This window comes from Excalfactoria chinensis, chromosome 8, assembly GCF_039878825.1.
Source record: "Excalfactoria chinensis isolate bCotChi1 chromosome 8, bCotChi1.hap2, whole genome shotgun sequence".
Taxonomy (NCBI): domain Eukaryota; kingdom Metazoa; phylum Chordata; class Aves; order Galliformes; family Phasianidae; genus Excalfactoria; species Excalfactoria chinensis.
Window position 1 is genome coordinate 13,612,345 of NC_092832.1, and position 19,322 is coordinate 13,631,666.

Here is a 19,322-nt window from a genome sequence, read left to right on the forward strand (position 1 = left end):
GAAATCACGGGCCTGTGAGCTGCTTGTGATGTGCACCGTGTGAAGGAGGACGCTGCTGCCTCTCTGGAAAGATAAATGTTTTCAGGGGTTTTTTTGTACTACAGTTGTTGTAACTTTTAAGAACTAGTGCCTTCTGTATCTCCTCTTTTTCAGCAAGAAGCGTGTAGTGACTGTTTCTAGAGGTTTATTTGCCCCTTTTGGATGCCCAAGAATGGGGAAAAGCATCTAATTCTCAAGGGTTTTCGGGCTGGGATGCATAAACTCCGTAGTCCACCACTTCATTTCAGGAGTCCCAGTTCGAGAATGGTTTGTGATCAGGAACATTTGGGATCTGGTAGCGCTCATTTGAGATGCATGTACCACATCCAGCAACAAAAAGAAAAAAAAAAAAACAAGGAACCAGCAGCTTGTTGTTTAATGGCCTTGCTGTAAGGATGCTGGCAGCCAGCACGCTGCTGGCACGCTGCTCCCTGTAGTTTAGGAGGGTAGTCAAGGCCAGGAGATTTAGGGGCTTATTAAAAGCACTGCGGCTTCAGGCGCTCCTGCTAGCTAGCAGTCACCTAGCGAATAAGAAAGACGAAGAAAGAGTCTTTGGGGCATTGCTGAGTGCTGTTATTCCTGTGCTTTGTGTGGCTTCTTTCTTGTGTCCAGAATGATTTTGACCTTCTGTGTCAAGCTTTCCCACTTTGTGATATTTTTCTAGTATTTGAATCCTTTTTCCAACAGCTTGTTTGCATGCTTTTAAATCGTGATTTGTTTAGGATTGGGTACGGTCAGAAGCTTGGGACAGAAGACTCTCTAATAAGTCTGTCTTAGTCACAGAATGGGACTGGAGGCTGTTGGGACCAGTTGTGGGCAAAACAAGTGTTTTGTCCACTCTTGCAGCCTTCCTAGAGTAAAGTGGAGGTCTCTGTCTGCTTTAGGAGAGCCAACTAAACTGGATCGTTCCCCTCCATACATGTTTTATGCTAAAATATGCAGGGACAGCTTGTTCTGCTGCCAGCTCATTCCACAGCATGGAAAGGTCCATTGGGCAACCCAAAGCTGTGTAATTGCTTAGAGCTAGGTTAGCCCTGTAGTTTAAAGCAAGATTATAATCATAGCTGTTTCCCCCTTTTTTTAATTTATTTTTATTTATTTATGTAAGTCTTCATTTGGTTTATAGGTGGAAGTGATTAAATTCCCTCTGGAGAGATGCACAGGCATAGGACAGGGCTCCTAGGCTTCTCTTCCCTCTCAATTCTTCCTGCTGCTTTGTGAAGCAGTAATTTGCTGCAAGCCAGGCTTTCACTTGTGATTGGAAATGACTGTGCAGAACCCCATCAAAGCAGTTCACATCCCAGAGTTGTTTAAAATATATATGGATATTTATACCTAAAAGGCACTTTGGAGCACAAGAGCTCCCTGGGATGCCAGGGGCCATTGCAGTTGTTGCTGGTGTCCCCAGATGGGACCTAAGGAATCTTCAGCTGAACTCACCGTGTTTGTCTGCCCAGAGAGCCCACAGACTGAAAGGAAAAGGTAGGAGGATGAAATTGCTCTCTCTGGGGTTTCGGATGATTATTAAGTGCTGGCCTTCTGCCTGGTTCCTGTCACTGCTCTGCAGAAGTGAGACAGATCTGGAAGAGGTGGCTGCAGCTGTACGGCTGAAAAGTTGTGCTTTTAATTGCTAACTAATTAAAGTTACCATTTGCGTTTGGGGTATTCCTTTTTTAAAGAATGACATGATATTATACATGAAACTGCTAGCACTGCTTATTTAGAGCACAACTGAACCAGGAACTTTTGTCTTGCTGTTTTGTTGGTGCATCTAGGTTTCACCTATTGCGTGCTTTGCTTTGCCATCTGGATTTTATGACTTCTTCAAGCTGGTAGCCCTTGTCCTTCTAGTCCTTGACTCCCCTCTCTCTGGGCATATGATCCAGTAATGTTTTCCCTTTTGTCTTTGTAAACAATAGGCAGTCAGACTAATAGTGGAAGTACAAAGTCAAGAGAGCTTTGCAGATTCAGCTTGACAACTCCTCTCTGAATTATTTAAAGACCTTAGACAAAAAAAAAGCCCATCAGGATTTTCGGATGACTGGTATTGTGGAGAATACCTGGTGTGCAAGTCCCACTGATGTTACCCATTGAAATCCATGTGATTAGTATAATAGCAAATGCAATTAGAATTCGGGGGCTACCTCCTGGTATCCTCTAGAGGCGACTGAGTAACAGGGAGCTGGAAGAAAGAAAGGGAATTTTCTCTCTAGCCGTAAGGATTGTGTGCAGAGATTGGGTTGTGGTTTTTTTTTTCTTCTCACAATCAATGAACTTGTCTAAGGACATCTTACCTTTTTCTTCTGACTTCAATCTCAGTTTTTGGTAGGCTCTTAATTTTGCATTCTTGTAGTTTTGAAATCTGCCGATGCTTTTCTACAGTTGAATGACCCGGTGATTTCTGATCTCTCAGATGCATTTCTGTTGCTGGTTTCACCTGTCCTTCTGGATTCTGGGTCGTTTTTAGATGGATGGGATCAGGGAAGCAAGCAGAGGAGTGCAATTGAGTCCTTTAGATGATGTGCAGTTCATTATTACCTTTTGAATAGTTCATTCTGCAGAACTAAGTAGGGAAGATGTCATGCTTTGCACTTATTGCGCTAAAGCTATAAAGCTGAGCTCTCATCATTCTCAATACCTAAGGCATAGCCATCATCTCTTCCTGCTCTCTTCTCCCTCGGATGAATACAATAGAGAAAGCATCAGCAGAAGGATATTAGAGAAACAACCTCCTATGTATCATCTGTACAATGTATGGTTTTGTTTAATGAAGTTCTTCACCTTCAGTGTCAGAGCTTTACTCCTTATTAAAATTCAATTTACTGTACTGTCTTTCAGTACCAGCAGTACCATTTGGTAATCAACGCTGATATTTTGCAGTGTGGCCTGCCTTTGAAAACTGGCTTGCAGAAATGCTGTGTGGGCTGCGATGTGTCTCCCTTTAGAAATACCAAGATTTCTTCTAGTTTCCAACTAGAAGATAACACTCTTGCCTCCCAGCTTGAGGTCCAGTTGAGCCACCTCTGCATGTGCTCATACTGATGAAGATTTACAGAGACCACACTGATGCCAAGCCAGTCTGACTCCAGCCCTCTTCTTGGCCATGGGTGAGCAAAGAAATGTCTCTGTTGGCTGGCAAGAACTCCTTGCTCAGCTGCTGCAGCCCTGTCCATGCTTACCTTGTAGCACCAGAATAGAACACAGTAGAAGAAAACGGTTAGAGGCTGTAGCCATTTCCATTGCCAGTCTCAAGTTTATCAGTGTATTATCTCCTATTAATTTTCTTATGTGCTCGTAGAATGCAACAGCTTCCCGTTTCTGGAGGCTAGAGAAAACAACATGGTATGGTAAGACTTGCACTGCCTTGTCTGCATTGCAGGAGGCTTCAGGTATGTAGCACTGCACTTGGTCTGTTTATACCATTAGCTAGATTGAATGTTGAAGGAAAGCAGCAGGTTGTGGATTGTTTCAAGATTAATGGGAACTATTGTTTTACTTTAATTAAACTCGTATTCATTAAATCAAAGTCCTCTTCCTCAAATAGGTGTATGTTATAAATAGCGTTAGTATAGGGATAATTTCATGAAGCTTATATGCATGCTAAATGTTAACATTTTCTCTGCAAGAAACAATTTGTTCCTGTTCTCTCACCAGGTCCTGGTGATTTCACTTGTGGCGCACCAAAGCCATACCTTGTTCTAGGCTGCTTCACGGGGCTTTGGCCTTGTGGCTTTCCCTGAGATCTCCCCTAGCTTTTTCTGACAAGTCTTCCCACTCTACCAAAAAGTGTCATGTGGAAACACTTGTGTTCAGAGTTGCATTTTGTTCCTGACCCTTGCCTGTAGCTCTGTTTGTCACACAGATGCCTAAACTTCCATCTTCTCTGCATGCAATGTTAGCTAGAGGTATAGCATCTTAGGGATGCTCTCATTTTGGCCCTGCAGACAGCATCTTTGACAATGAAACCCTTGGTTTCATTCCAGTTGCTATTAAAAACCCCACTCTGGACTTAAGGAGAAGTGAAGGCTTTGATTTTCATGCCTGCACTGAGACCACTGTATTTCTTCTTTCAGTTAGTCATTGTGTTACACAGGTATTGAAGCACTTGGGTCCCTATGCAGTATTATTCCAAAACCCATCAAGAAAATGGTGAGGATTTTAATATACATTTCGATCCTTCAAAGTGATCTTGGTTGTGGAGGGAGATGCTGAAGTGTGTGTTTTAAGTCACCATTGCCCCTAAACCTCCACATAGCAGAAGTCAGGTGTTATGGATTGCATTCTTCAATCAGCAAGAAGCTTGGAGTTTTCCAGTGCTCCATCTCCCTGCCTGGCACTGCCACCAGCACGGTGTAGCAACACACCGCTGCCAACATAGACTGTGCAGTAGCTGTCATAGCTCCTGTGCTGTTGCTGTGGCATCAGGGTTTGGGGGTGGGATTTCACTTCAAAAGGGACGTTATTACAGTTAAAGCTTGCAAATTAACTGTCAGAATGTGGTTGTCTTAATGTGAGGTTTTTTTTTCTCCCGTCTGCATCAGGCGAAGGTGGAGGTGACTTTCATTAGCACAGTGCGAAGAAGCTATGATCGCTATGAGACCCAATTTGCTGGGCTTTGTCCAAACAGACAGCAAGTGACAGCCTATTGCCCCTGAAGCTTTGACAGCCAAACCGTCCAACATGAACGATAGCAGAGTATGAATCTGTTATCAGTTTTAAATAAATTGATTTCCTCAGCCCATCAGCCATTCCGTGAGCTTTTGCCAAAATGTTCCCCTCTTGCTGACCCAGGCGGCCTGACTCAGCGTGGATCTCTTCATCATTCCTGACATCTTTGAGTGTTAACCCGTTCTCCTGCATTGATTGCCAGTATTTGTGTTTATAATGTATTAATTGTTGTTCTGATTTTCCTTTGAGGGGGTACCTTGGAGAAGTGCTCAGAGTGCATGGGAGACAGCAGACACTGGTGTAGGTTTGTGTCCTGCAGAGCAAGTGCCCTGCATACCAAGTGTGCATGGGTGTGAGCTATGGGATAGGAAGGGCCATGACATGTTCTTCAGAATCCACAAGCAGAGAGCGTGTTGGATGCAGTGCATTCAGCCTCACCTGGCAGACTGTTGTGGGTTAGTGGGCTCGACAGCAGTGATTTGTGCCCCTGCACTGTTTGGGAGAGAAATGCAGATTGAACAGATTTCTCATCAGCAAATAAGTAAATACCACAGCTCAGAAAAGGAATGCTTATGAAGAGAACTAAATCTTAATGGCATTACTCCCTGCTTTTTGTCTTCAGTTCCTTGTTGTGAACATCAGGATTAACCTGGGGCAAATCCAGCGGGTGTGTTGCCTCTGTTTCCCCATGTGTCGAAGTAGGATAATAGTTAGCTGTCTGTCTGGGACATTTGTTACACTTAATTAATGTTGTAATATGCCATTGGTTCCTCTGATAAAACGTGCTGTGTGAATGCTAAGTTGTTTTTACTGATTGGATTGTTAATTAAATGTGCACATATAAATGATTTATTGGCGTTAGAAAAACTAAGCCTTAATAATTTAAAATGTTAACATCGATGGGGGGTTGGGTCAGTTTTAAGACTGTATCATCCACCTGTGTAGAGGTTTTAAACCTGGTACTGAAAATGTAAAGGATGGTATTATGGGGAGAGAGGGAAAGCAGGAGCTTGAACAGCTGTTGGCTTATTTAGTGGTATCTCTTCATGGGGGCTGATTTAACAGCAGTACCCACGCTCTAATGCCTGGTGCAGGGATGCCATCAGCAGTGCACTGAGCTACAGAGAGCAGGGAACATGGCATGTCATCTTGGCCCAACTTGGAAGCTATTTGTCAGCATGCAGAACAGAGCGCTTCGGTTTGGCACAGCAGATGACATGCAAAACTCGCTTCTGTGAATCAGGGGGGAGAAAAAACACAAAAGAAAGTATATCTGGGGGAATGTATGTCTGCCAGGCTGCTGACATGGATCACTGCCTGCTGAACACTCCTGGCCCTGCAACAGTTATTTTCCCCACCAAGTAATGTGGAGTTTCAGTCTAGTCACAAAGCTTCTGCCTCCATATATTCTTTTTTCCTGTCTGGGCAGGTTTCTGAGGTGAAAGTGGGAATGAACTGTATCCATAAGCCAAAGCAGGGACCAGAGGAACAGATATGTTGTCAGAGTGCACTAGTGAGTTCAGGGACCTGGAAGGATGGAGAGCTGAGAAGATGTGTGGGAGTAGATACCGTTGGTCAAAGAATGGGTTACGGGGACTGGAGGAGAGGGTTAGCCAGCATTCATTCCCTTTCAGAACCCAAGCAAGATGTGTGTGCTGGTGTGGGAGATAAGATGGCATGCTGGAGGCAAAAGGGTTGGAAAGGAAGGGAGGCAGGATTTACAAAGCTGGTGTCAAACAGACACCTGACACTTAAAAAAAGAGCACAGAATGGAGGGGTGTGGTGAGAGATCCCATGCTAGGGAGAATGGTCTCAGATATAAAGCTTCTCGAGGCTATAGACAGATGGTCTGGGAGAGATCACAGTGCTTTTGCACAGACTGGTGTGTGAAGACTTGAAAGAGGAAACTGAGCAGCTGAGAAGTGCTGGATTTAGTGTTGCTGGAAGAGAAAGCCCTGGTTTGGTGAAAATGAGAAGAGAACATAAGAGAGATGGGAGAACATGGAAGCGTGAAAGAAAGAGGCATATGAGAGCTAACTAAATGCAAAGAAACACTTAAATTGGAGTTAGCCCTTCACAGTAGGTCAAAGAGCTTGTTGTAAATGGAGAAGGACCAAGAGGCTGGGAAACAGAAATGGATGGCCTTAGCATCAATCAGGGGTTCCTCTCAGCACCTGTTCCCCCCACTCCCCAGCCCAGAACAGCAGTTGGAAGCAGGGCTCTTTGCTACGCACCAGAACCCTTCAGCACCCACGGTAGGCTGCATTTATAGGGTGAACTGCTCATGCAGTTCCAGGATTGCTTGGTCTGAAAAGGCTTTTCACGTTCTACTGACTTCTATTTACAGCCTCTGATCCCCGATGGCTTGCAGTTGGTCTGCAGAAGATGAAAATCTAAACTACCAGATTTAGATCACATTTCTGAGTGCTCTTATGCAGGCTTTGTGGCAATTTCATTTTGTTTCTGATTAAATGAGCATTTGGGAGAGAAATATACAGCGATAGCAATAGTAAGTGTTAGCACCCTGGGGCTTCCTTTTGCCACACACAGCTCTGATGGGCAGGGCAGCATGACCTTGGTTGGGAAGAGATTAAATTCATCACCTCCAGCATGAGGTAATGACTGAGCACAACAAACGGGAGGAGGGAGGAGGAAAACGTATGGGCAGCAAGAATGCAGCTCTTGGACAATGCAGTTATGAAGCAACACTGTGTTGCAATATGTAAAATTGCCAGTTGAATGTTTGGGGACTTTAAAAGTAACAGAATAGATGCTAAAGGCTGTTTTCACTACACTAATGCCTAGCCGCTTAATGTAGTTTTACAGTGTTGATGCTAATGTGTTGCATGTTTATGTATATATATATATTTGTATATATATGTATATATTATTTTTGTAGGCTTATTGCAAGCTGTATTTATGCACTGCTGATGGCTTTGTTCAAGGCCTTGAGCTGTTTGTTTATGGCAAGTGTCTGAAATCCCAGGATATAGGATGATAGAAAGAAGCAGCTTTAGAGACTGCCACATATAATGGGCACCAGAGCTCAGTGGTCCCACACACACAGGATGAGATGATTTGTCCTTTGGGAAGAATGAGGGCTGGGTGTGTACCTTAATACCAACATAATTTGCTTTTAACGTATGTCTGTCTACCTTGCCTGATAGGGAATGTGCAACAGCTGCTAGAACAGTGTCGTTCCGTCTGCATTAGATGCAAAGTAATAAGGCTCTGACAAGTTATTCTCATGTTGAATTCCAAATAAATCAGGTGCCCGTCAAAAATGGTTTTGTTCCAAAGCACCTAAATGATGGAGGTGGTTACCCATAGCCATAATCAGCAGCTCCTGGGGTGTGCTTTGCTGGCTGGCTCTTGCCCTTGCACAGGTTGCATTACCCTCTCCAAACATCCTCATTGGCCTCCATTTCCATCTTGAATTCAGAAGGCGGTGTGGGAAGGAGCAGATTGGTGCCCGTCTGCGTGCTGCTCCATACACGTGTGCCTGTTTTCCTTGAGCCTGGTCTTCAGTTGCCATGTTGATCTTGTTTTCTTGAGAGCTACATGCTGAAAAAGAAAGGTCACGCTATGAAAAAAGCGATTTCTCACTTGGCTGAGAGATGGCTTACTATTTATTTGAGTGTGTCATTGGAGCAAGTCTTGGACTGCTTGCCTCTGAGCACCCATGGGCTGTGAATACAGAGACCTGTCTGCATGGTAGCGAATGAGCCTCCAGTTATACGCTTCCTTCTTGTGCCGAGTTCTGTCTGAATAAAAGTAGAAAAATACATTAAGTGTAAAATCCATAAATGAGCAGGCCGCTTCTTCAGGGAGGCTTTCTTAGGGCTAGAAAGAGGGATGTATTCTTGTACTGAGAGTTGTGGTTGGAAAATACCAGTTGTGGATGTGTCAGGAAACTTTTAATAAAAGTGTCCACGGTAAAGAGGTTAAAGGATGGGATTGCAGAAAAATGAGAGCAGGGATTCAACAAGATGCTGACTTTCTACCTGTGCGCATTTCCCTGCGAGGCTAGATTCATCTTGTGCAGAAGCTGCAAGCTCTGCATGAGGCAGAATGATGAAAACTAATTTGTTTGAAAGCTTTTTCTCCTTTATAGAGTAGCTGTGAATTCCTACGTGAGAGGAAAGCGCGTATGTGACTGTGGGCAACCCTTTCTAAAGAAAGCAAGTGAAGGAGTGTTGTCATCTGTAAATCTCCAGGTTAATGTGTTAAAAAAATACCTTTATGATGCTGTGCAGGTGTGGTTGTGCAGCATTTATAAACCTGGGTGGGGGGGGGAATAGTCTCTGCAGCTGGAGCTAGAAAGAGGCACAGATGAGATCTTTTTAGGTTATTGAGTTGTTGCATTCCTCCCCCCCCCCCCCCCCACAGATAAGCCTAAGGAGGCTTTATCTCCATGTACAAAGGAATTACCTTTGGAATGAGATAAAAATACAGTTTCTAAGGATTAAAAACTGCTGTTTAGGCACGTGTTCTGTTCCAGGCTTAAAAGCTGGAGAGTTGGATGGTGCCGCTACTGAAATGCCTTGGTGTGACATCGTTTGTATGGAAGACCTCTTTCTTTAGGAAAAAAACTGCTCAGTTTAAAGAATTAATTAATTTCTGCTCAGGCCCGATGTTCCCAGAGTAGATATCAGACAGTTAAATTTGTTCCAAAGGGATTAACGTTCAGCAAGCGTGATGGCATGTGAAGTGGGCTCTGGAACACGGGGAGATAACAGGTTGGACAGTGCTGCTATAACCAGTGCACCGAGCAGCTGTTCATCGATAACGATTGTAGTGCAACAATGGAAAAAGGACAGTTCCACATGCAAAGTACTGCCCTGCTGGGGAGAGATGTCATTTATTGCTTGGGCTTTTTTAGCATTTGATTTTGTACGCTGGAGGTTCATCTTGTTTCGCAGGTTAGAATTTGTAATTTTCTTTCAAAAACAAAAGCTGACTTGAGTCATGCAACCAGAAAACAGCTGGATCTCAGGGGATTTAGAGTGAAAAGCCATTATAATCTGCTAATTACAAGATGAAGAGCAGTCGAGCATTGGTGTTCTGTTGGGGAACCACTTTCATGCATCTTGATACATGAAAAGGCTTTGTGCGTGGCATCGGTGTGAGAACTTTCCATGGGATGTGTCTTGAGTAATAGCCATCTCCTGTAAGGACCAAGTAGCTTTGCTGTTAAAAAATGGCTTTCTGTGCAAGCTGCACTAGATTTAATCCAACTGTGCACTTTAATTCTGCCTATAAATAACATAAAACAATGGCCATTTGAGCACTAGCTTTCTCAGCCAGTATATCTTGCTATTGTATCAACAGCTTTTCTTAATTAGGGCTCCAGCTCCTTTGAATACGTGTTCGGGGTTGAGCTGCTTGAAAGAGAATTGCTGACAAACCAGGCTTTTGTTAGCAAAAACGTCTGCTGGGGCGGGAAGGTGAGAAGTTGTTAATTTAAAATAAGTTCTTTAAGAATCCTAACTGTGAATCTATAGAAGGAATGTAGCTGAAAATGCAGAAAACTCACACTTATCTCAATGACTGTGGGGCTGGAAGTTTTGAGGGGAATGCGGTTTATTTATGTAGGGAGATGAGAGGCACGAGTTTGTCTTCTGTAATTATTTATAAGACAGTGAAAAGTCCCAAATAAGGTTTTGAGTCTGTTGTGTGAACACGTGCACGTATAATTTGGAGAAACATCTTGCTCCACCATCGGTACATTAATCTTCCTAACAAGCAATTTCTTCAGCCCGTTGCATTCTTCCTGCTATTTGTGGAAGACAGGCGAGAGTGCAGAAGTAGGAAATAAGTCCACGTTGTCTCATCTCTCCATTAAGCAGGTTTCTTCTTCCTCAGCACAGTCCTTGTGGGAAGCGGTTGGCCAAGTTGGTTTGAAGCTTAGTTTTGTCTGGTTAATGGCACTGAGGAGCGCTTCTGCATCTTTTATGTGTTTGCATATGCAGTTAAAGCAGTGTCTGTTTGCTACCCAGTGCATTTAGCAGCCCTTCAAGCGCTCTGACTCTGGCCTGGTTGGACCAGCAATCACAAAATTATTCCATCTGCAAACTGTAGAAGTGTATGTTGATATTTTATGTTATGTTGATACACGAGTGCTCCTATTCATACTGGAGGGACAGAGATGTTTCAAGTGTGCATCTGTGCTCTTCTTCTCATGTAGATGATGCTTCCATTTTTCCTTCAGGGAAGGTTGCAGCAGAGAGTGGGAGCATCTGAATTTAAGGATTGGTGCATGTGGGTTAACAGTGGGTGAGTGGTCTTGCAAAGAGGATTAAAGGACAAAAAGATAGGCGATTTGTGTTCATCTTGCCTGTACCAAGTCCTTTTGAGACAGGCCCTCTGTTTTTATCAGGAGAGGAAGACCGTAAGCCACTTGCCTGTGATTTCACAGCCCAGTGATGAGGGGTGCACAACTACTGGGGGCTGAGGCTGCAGGTGAAGGGTACAGCAGGGTCCTCCTGTTCACCTCTGTTAACAAGGGGGGCTGGCAGAGACAGGTTGTGCAATTGCGCTGTAGAGTTGTATGCCTGAGTGCCAATGTGTGCCCATCCAAGAAGCGGTGCCCTTATTATGATTCTAAAAACCATCCATCTGGGGTGACTTTTATCCAATTACCCCCACCTATGTTTTCTTGCACAGAGCTACAGCCCTTACTTCCTGTCACACTGAAGCAGCTCTGACAATTTTCAGGGCTTCAGTTGTTCAGCTGAGTTAGCTCAAGCTTCAGGAAACTTCCAGAGCAATTCTGATTCTCTGACTGCTCTTGCATGAATACCAGCAGCCAGCTAGGCTTGCCTTCCCCTCCCTCCCCTGTACAAATTGCCTCCCCAGGGCCATCCAAACGCAGGGCTCATCTAGGAGGGAAGGAAATCAGAGTGCTTCAAAACCCAGCTGTCACCAGGTGAATAACTCCTTTGAATGATGAATGTAGCAGGTATCTCATCTACTCAGGAAGGTCCCAGATTTGATTTTGTTTTTCTTTCCCTTCAAGAATGTGCTGTAGCAATTTCTCCTTTTGGCGCAATCAGTGAAAGTCCCATCAGATCCCAAGGGTGAGTGGCTTCAAAGTTATTGGGGGTGAGTGAGTCACGTTCTTCCAGCGCCAGCTCTGGGTGATGGGGATGCCAGGTTCAGGTCAGAGGTGCTTCTGTCTGGACCACCTTTGCTCTCATTACAAATTGATTTTGCACAGTGCCTATCTCTGTGTAGGTCCACATCCAGTCTGTAGGAAGGAAGGGATTGCTGGTGGACTTGAGCCCTTCCCAGCGTCAACCAACTGTCTTTCAGGCTTCCCATAGTAATGTCAGGGCACCTGAGGGAAAAGACAGCACGAAAGAGAGGCTGTTCTTGAGTAGTTTCAGCACAAGATGAAACTTCAGCCCTGGAGCATCTGCGGACCTGCACCCCGTGTTCATCTTGATGTGAATCCTGAGGTGCACCTACATTTGTCAATTAATCTTCTTTAATTTTGTGCATAACTCTGAGTGCGCAGTTCTGATGGCCCCCAGAGCCGTGCCTCTTCTCTATCAATTTAACAAGACCAAAAAATATTCAGCAGTCTCTTGTCAGTTCTGTGGCCATCCCTGGCTTGTTTGTAATGCTGTGTTATCTCATGGCAGGGGACCGATGCTCGCTGCATCACATCTCCACCCATCACCCCTTATCTGCCCTGATGTGCATGGGAGAGGTTGCCACATTTCATCAGGGTGCAGTAATGCTTGCTGGATGGAAAAATGCTGCTGTTTGCCAGGCAGTAAAACCTTCGCTTGGTTTTTATCGTGTTTGTTCTCTTTTTTTGTTGTTGTGGTTGTTTTCCCTTTCAATCTTCTTTTAGCGAAGGCAGCTGGCACCTACAGCTCCTGCTGCAGGAAGTGCTGCAGCTGCTTACCACCCACAGCAGGACCCAACGGGGTACATGTGTAGCAGAGTCATTTCAAAACTTGGTTACTCCAGGGCATGAGCATTCAGTTGTGGTGGGTCTTCCACATCCCCCCACCTCTGCTTTGGGATCTTTGAGCTCATGCAGGCAATAAATTGGAGAAGGATTGAGAGCCAGCCTTCCGACCCATCCTGCCATGTGCAGCTACAAAGTGATCAAGTAGGACATGCAGTCAGAGCCAACGGTAGGAGCCTGTTTGTTCATGCCTGAATGCTCACAGTGGTGCTGTACATCTGCCAGCTTAGGTGGCCATGGTCCTTTGAGGTAACTCTCTTCTACCCACCCAGGCAAACAGATTGGCTCAACGTGTGTGTAGCTGCTAGGAGGTATAAACTGACAGGGCTCGTGCTGCTATCTAAGCAACTGCACGACTTGCTTAGGTTTATGATGCCTTCCATGTATTGCTTGTTTTGTGGGCAGCACAGAAGGAAGAGTGTTGTTGCTCTGGAGGATTAAAGAGTTCCCTTACTGTGTTCCCGGAGAAGCAGTGTTGGAGTGCCTAACACACGAGTCCCTGTTTGCTCAATGACAGATTTGGTGCTAATTTTGCTGCTGTCTGCTCTCATTTGTGTGTTGTGGATGAAAGCAGCGGAGCAGCGATTAGCTCAAGCCCTGCTGAAGAAACGGTGGCTTCTGAAGAACTGGAGAGTGAGAGTGTATTACCCTCTGGCGTTTTTATTTTATTTAGCAAGGTAAAACTGTTCATTGAACCAGAGTTCATTTACAGTGGTACCCCAGCAGACTGCAGCCACAGGATGAATTACCAATCACTCTCAGTGCAAACAGGAATCATTCTGGCCCTGGACCGTCTGTACCCAGGAGTTCACTCTTTGGCATGGTTCGGTAGATTGGTATCCGTGCCTCTCCCCCCAAATCCTATCAGGCATCCCAGAATGATCCACTCCCTGTTCTGGTCACCAAATCACACTTAGATCTGCATCCTTCCTGCTGGTTTTGGATTGCAGTTGTTAACCAGAAGCTGGGGAGCTCACAGGATTAGACTCTGCTAGCCTCCAAATTAATGGAAATTGGAGTATATGTTTCCTTTGAGGATGTATTTTCTTCTTGGGAGCTTTGACATTGGAAGATCATTGCTGAGATAATACCAGGAGTAGTAACTAATCCCCTAATGGATAGAATTGGGGGTGAACAATTCTATTTCTAACAGTTAGCCCAGTGGGTCACCAGAAGGCTGCTCTTACCTGATTAGTGGACTTGCACATCAAATGGGATTTCTGTCCCTTTGCTTTGGAGCTGGTGGTTGCGTGGGCTCCCAGTGCTCCATCCATCCAGCATGCAGCCCCATTCATCGCCCTGTCCCCCAGGCAGTGATGTGCCTGCTGCAAGGCCACCTCCAGCCTGCTGAACGCCAGCAGGTCTGTTCCAGTCACCGGCTTCATTAAAAATGCATGTGTTAAGTGATGGGATAATTACAGCAACTTTGTCTAGCAGCAAAAGAGAAACTGAAAAGATGTTGGAGGATATCATTAGACAAAACAGTTTGTGGCAGGTGGCTTGGTTGCAAAAGGGCATGCAGGACACCAGGCAGGGAGGGGTTACTTCCAGTGCTTCTGCCATCGCTGTGGTGCTCAGTTTTTTTTCATGTTTCTTGGCTCTGTATCATTCATTTGGGATTTCCCTGCCCTGATTCTGGTTGGGAAGGGTGCGTTTGCACCACCGGTCACATCAGGCATTGAGGCAGCAGGGCAGAGGTCTTCTTCCTGTCTGTGGCTGGCACGCAGTGTCTGCCTGAGGTTGCCTGCTGGTGTAGCAGGCGTTAATTTGCAGACAACCAGGATAAAGAAAATAAGAATATTCCATTGGTTCACAAGAGGTAAGCAGGTGCTGTCTTCCCGAGTCACAGCAAAGCTGAGGCCCTCTTTTCTTTCCCTTCTAAATTTGGTGTATTTGCTATTGCTTTCTGACAGCGGGGTAAGAAAAAGCTGCTCTTTTCCTTCTTTGTTTTGTTGGTTGGAAACCCCCTGGCTGAGCTGGAGAGCTTTTGTCACATTGATGAGTTGGTTTAGTTAGGTAGGGCACCAGAGACCTTTGTCCATATGCTGCCAAAAGATGAAATGATTGTTATTATTTGCCCACTTCACAGGGGGACTGTGAGGATTAATTCATGTTTGTAAATTGCTTTTGAGATTTAAAGCTGTGTACGAGCACTAGGGATTATTGCTTTCTAACTCTTTAAGGTAATGTAACTTTTATGAAGACTTCTAGCCTCGAAAGCATCTTGGAAGCGGGAAGAGTTAAGTTCCTTTTGTAATTAGATATACTTACAGTGTTTTAAGTAAAAAAAAAAGCAACAACTTCACAGCTGTTTATTCCAAAAAAAGGAAAAGGAAAAAATGGAAAAGCAATGGCAAATGGTGACTGAACCTCTTCTTTTTTCCAGGAGTCCAACGTGCTAATTGCTGCTAACAGTCAGGGTACAATTAAGGTAAGTTATTTTGTGCATCTTCTCTTTGAGTGCTTGAATCTGTTGTTAGTAAAGAGAGAGGCAACAGATATTGTACAGCCAGGAGAAACCATCAGAGAAAGTCATCCCAGCCATGGAAGTTTGCAGTTAAAAGATGTGTTTGCCTCTGGCACATGGAGGAATGAGCATATAGCAGAGGTAGGACCAGGGTGCAGACAGCTGCTGGTGCTGCCCTGCATCCACTGCTCCTTGGCTCTCAACAGTGCAGAAGGGAAACAAGCCTGCATCAGGAGAGCTCAGTGCTCTGCAGTATGTGCTGCTTAAATTAAACACAGGCCTGGCACTGGGTGTTATGTATGCAATATTTTCCCTGACTGATAATAGGTGCCACATCTCAGTTGCCACAGCAGCCGCTGCATTTATACGTTGGTTCGAAAGCAGCTGCGTGGCGTTGCTTTGAATGGAGAGGTTTTAAATTAGTGCTGTCTGGCACAAACATCTCCACGCGCTCGTGTTGATTTTTGTGACAGCAGAGGAGGCTCTGCATTTGCTCACTGGCATTAGCCAGACCCCATCTTCTGGCTGGTGCAGCAGAGCTGAAAGCTGAGCTCCTGATGTGCAGCCAGCTAAAGCAGTGCTTGAAATGAGCAGGGCTGCTCCCTCGCATTGCTTACTCCGAGCATGTGGACTGACTTTAACAGACAGCAGCTGCCAACATAGAGTTTTACGAAAGCAACAGCCTTCCCTGTGCACAGAGAGGCTAATGTTTTGCCAGGTTTCCAGTGCTTGAATAGAAGTCTTCCCAGAATATCTGTTCAACGTACTTCTGTCCACACAATGTCAAATAACGTGCGGAAGACTTTGTCCCACTTTGTGTCTCTATCAAGCACATAGCCAAGCAGAAATACTGCCCAAACCCAGGTGCTGCTCCTCTGGAGAGCCCCAGGTCCGGCATTGTCCTGGACTGAACCCAGGAGCGTTCACCTCCACCGTGCTTTTAAGGCTTGGTTTTCATGCTGCAGGCTCATAGCCCAGAGCTCTGACGCTTCCCATGGCTGCTGATAAAGGAATTTACTTGCTGTCTGCAGAGTTCCACGCTGAGTTGTCACCCTTGTGAATCTGAGCTTCCTCCTCCCAGTTCTCCCTCATGCCACCATGTGACAGCAGCTTTCTGGAGTCAGACCAGGTCCAATGGTCTGAACAAACCTGGAAAAATGACTGAAAAAGCAGAAATAAGTCCCGAGTCGTCTGTGTTTGTGTGACTAGGTTTATATTTTTTTTCCTTTTTAGGCCATCATTGGCCTTGTTACTCCTGTTTTTGCAGTGTGATGCTGTAGCCTTCCATTTGTAGGTGATTTATTTGGCAGACTTTGGAATTGGTTGCTCATTACTTTGGTCACTTCCTTCCTACTTAAATGAGCAAAGCACATAGATGCTTCTGATACCTTTAAGTGAATCCAGCAGCAACAGGAATGGTTTTGCTCATGCACTTTGCTTGTTAATGAGAGAAGGTGGAGAGAGAAATGTGTAAACAGCCAAGGTTATTTGGATTCTGATATTTCTATTTGAACTTGGTAGCAGACAGTGGGGAAGGTGCGACAGGCTGGCAGTGCCCAGGAAAGGGCAGGATTTGCAGTTATGCTGTGGGCCCATCCCTCTCCGCCATGCCAGTGTGTGTGCCCATGGGCTTACAGCCCCCAGCTGTCCCCAGTAAAACCACCCTGGGTTGTTACGTGCTGTACAAATCACTCAGCAGGTGACAGCCCTCTTAGTGCTCGTCTCATTTGTTTGATATTATTGCATGCTGGTGAATAAAGGGTAAGAGGTGGAGACAAGAAGGGTCAGACCTGTCCTAATGATCTATATGCTGATGTAGGAGATAATGAACGTCATAAATTCCTATTCTGTACTTCTTGTCTTCCCTATTAATCAGGTACTGGAGCTGGTATGAAGGCTTTTCTCAAGGCTTGAGGTACTTGGTCCTGCTGATACGCTGCAGTGTTCATCTAGGATCTTCAGTGGGACAAGAAACCAAAACCACCTTGACGTTCCTCCCCAAAACCACCATGTTTGTTTGTATGTTTTCCCATGTATGGACTTTCAAGGACATTTTTGAGATGCTGGGAACACTGGTGAACTGTCTGCCATCAACATTAACTCCACAGACTTTGCTGCTGCTGGTGGTGGTATGGTTGTCTAATTTTTATGATAGGAAAACAAATTCTTTAAAATAAAAACAAAAAGGAATAATAAAATTTATTGAGCCACAAGCTGAAGCGGGAAGATTCTCTCTTGTTGCAGATGAGAACAGATTTCCTGGGGAAGGGAACGCTTACTGGACCACACAGGGCTGTCCTGAGTCGCACACCTCCATTCGTCTTTATCTGGACTATTCCTTCATCTCTGTTGGCATGAAGTCTCTAAGCCTTAGCTGGACATGCAAGCAATTTGCTTTCAGATATGGTTGAGTTGTTCCTTTGATTTTATTTTTTAGATGCATTAAATGTTGAGAAATGTCATCCAGGTTGACGCCGCTGGAGACTAAAGTCCTTTGGTTACCTAGAAGAGGAGGGCAGCTTCCCCTTCTTCTTCCCTTTATGCCCCTGCTCTGGCCCTAAGGGGCTGCTCCAAAGGAGAGGAGTAAGTCAGCCTTTCACCCACGTGAATCCAGTCCTCTGCTGCCTGCCACCAACTGTGAAGAAGTGACGTGAGCTGCAGCTGCCTGGGACCTGGACTGCCCCCACTGAGATGTCATGGAGAGGTGACCTCATTGACACTGAGCTGCCTGCCTTTGACTGTACCAGCTGGAGGAGAAAGTATCTTGTTCCAGTTACCAAAGCCCTGCACCACTCGTCTCCCCTGTGGTCCACTGACGTTTGCCCCTCTGCAGACCATCAATGGAAGCTGAGAGTTGTGAATGCTGTAATAAGAGAGAGGATGGAGTTGGTTTGTAATGTGTTTCAGAGCCATGATATAAGTAGCCTTATTTTTAATGGTCGTGCATACACTTAACTGTACATACGGAGGGGGAATAAACCATGATGCTAAGAGCTGTCGTTGCTTTGTTGTCAGAAGAGCAGGGGGAGGAAGAAGGTGCAGATGGTCCCCAGGAGCAGCAGTCACACGGAGCTGCCAGCACTTGTTAAGGCTGGAAGTGGAATTGGGTGGGTGTAGCAGCTTTTCCTTGTTGCATGTGGTGAAGGTGCAATGCACACAGCGATACCTGTAGGCAGCATTTCAATTCACAGGAGAAGCCCCTTTGAGTTCATTCATTCTCCCATGTGTCTCCAAGGCTTGGGTCTGCTGCGCAGGGTTTTGCGTGCTGTGTATGAGTACAGCAAGGTCTTGCTGCCTGGGCTGCCAGACATGCAGCTGTGCCTGCTGTGTGTGAAAGGTGGTAAATGCTTGGAACTGATGTTTTACATCAGAGCTGAGGACAGATCCTGTTCCTGACCCAATACTTGTGCTTGTTTCCAGCTGGGCTACAGTGGACAGGTGTGCTGCAGTTCTCAGGTAGAAGGGAGTGGGATGCAAATCCTTGCTGGCTTCTGGAGAGCTGTATCCAGCTGGGAGAAAGCTGGGGATGCTCAGCTCCAAGAGCTACATAGGCAGCACCCAGTGTGCACTGGGTTTCTTTGTAACTGCTGACACGCCGGGACAGAAAGAGCAAGGAGAGCAGGGAGAGAGAAGAACAGAGCATGAGATCATACTGTCTTGCTGCAGGTCTCAGCCATGTGAGTCACCAGGGTCCTTGTGACAGAAGGGATCAAGATGGGCTCCTTTGGCCTCCTGCCGAGCAGCCCGTATCCATCTTTACTGTGTTTTCAGGGGTGGTTGGTGGGTGCCTGTGCCTGAGATCTGCCACCCTCCCTGCCTTGGATGCTGGGTTTCCCTCAGCCTGTCTCAATTATTGGTGCCTATTGATTTGTTTTGCAAGCTGGTGCTGTTGTGTCTGGTGTTGTGACAGGGGCCTTCAGGCACATCTCGTCCCCCTGCTCCATGCCACAAGCAGCCACTTGGCAGCCGCCCTCATTCCTCCTCTGCTCCCTACTTGAATGTCCTCTGGACTTTAAATTGAAATGGCTCTGATGAAGATGAGATGTTGAAAACAGAAGAGGGAAAAAAAAACAAACTGCTATTGAATGCTGTAAGGTTACTCCTTGAATTAAGCAGTGAAAACAGTTTAACATTAGCCTCCTTTATTTTCTAGGTTTTCATTCCGCT

General features: G+C 45.5%; 1 protein-coding gene and 1 non-coding gene across 5 annotated transcripts in view; both read left to right on the plus strand.

Moving 5' to 3' along the window:
* Positions 1-18,150, plus strand: part of COP1 (COP1 E3 ubiquitin ligase) — a 124,191-nt gene extending 106,041 nt beyond the window's left edge. For all 4 annotated transcript variants that reach the window (XM_072343521.1, XM_072343523.1, XM_072343522.1 and 1 more), the window contains 2 exons: positions 15,075-15,119; positions 17,032-18,150. In XM_072343521.1, the coding sequence (XP_072199622.1) occupies positions 15,075-15,119; positions 17,032-17,049 (63 nt within the window). In that variant the 3' untranslated portion in view covers positions 17,050-18,150. The remainder of the gene's footprint in view (positions 1-15,074; positions 15,120-17,031) is intronic.
* On the plus strand, positions 829-961 carry LOC140255916 (small Cajal body-specific RNA 3). The gene has a single exon (XR_011904606.1).
* Positions 18,151-19,322: the final 1,172 nt, after the last annotated feature.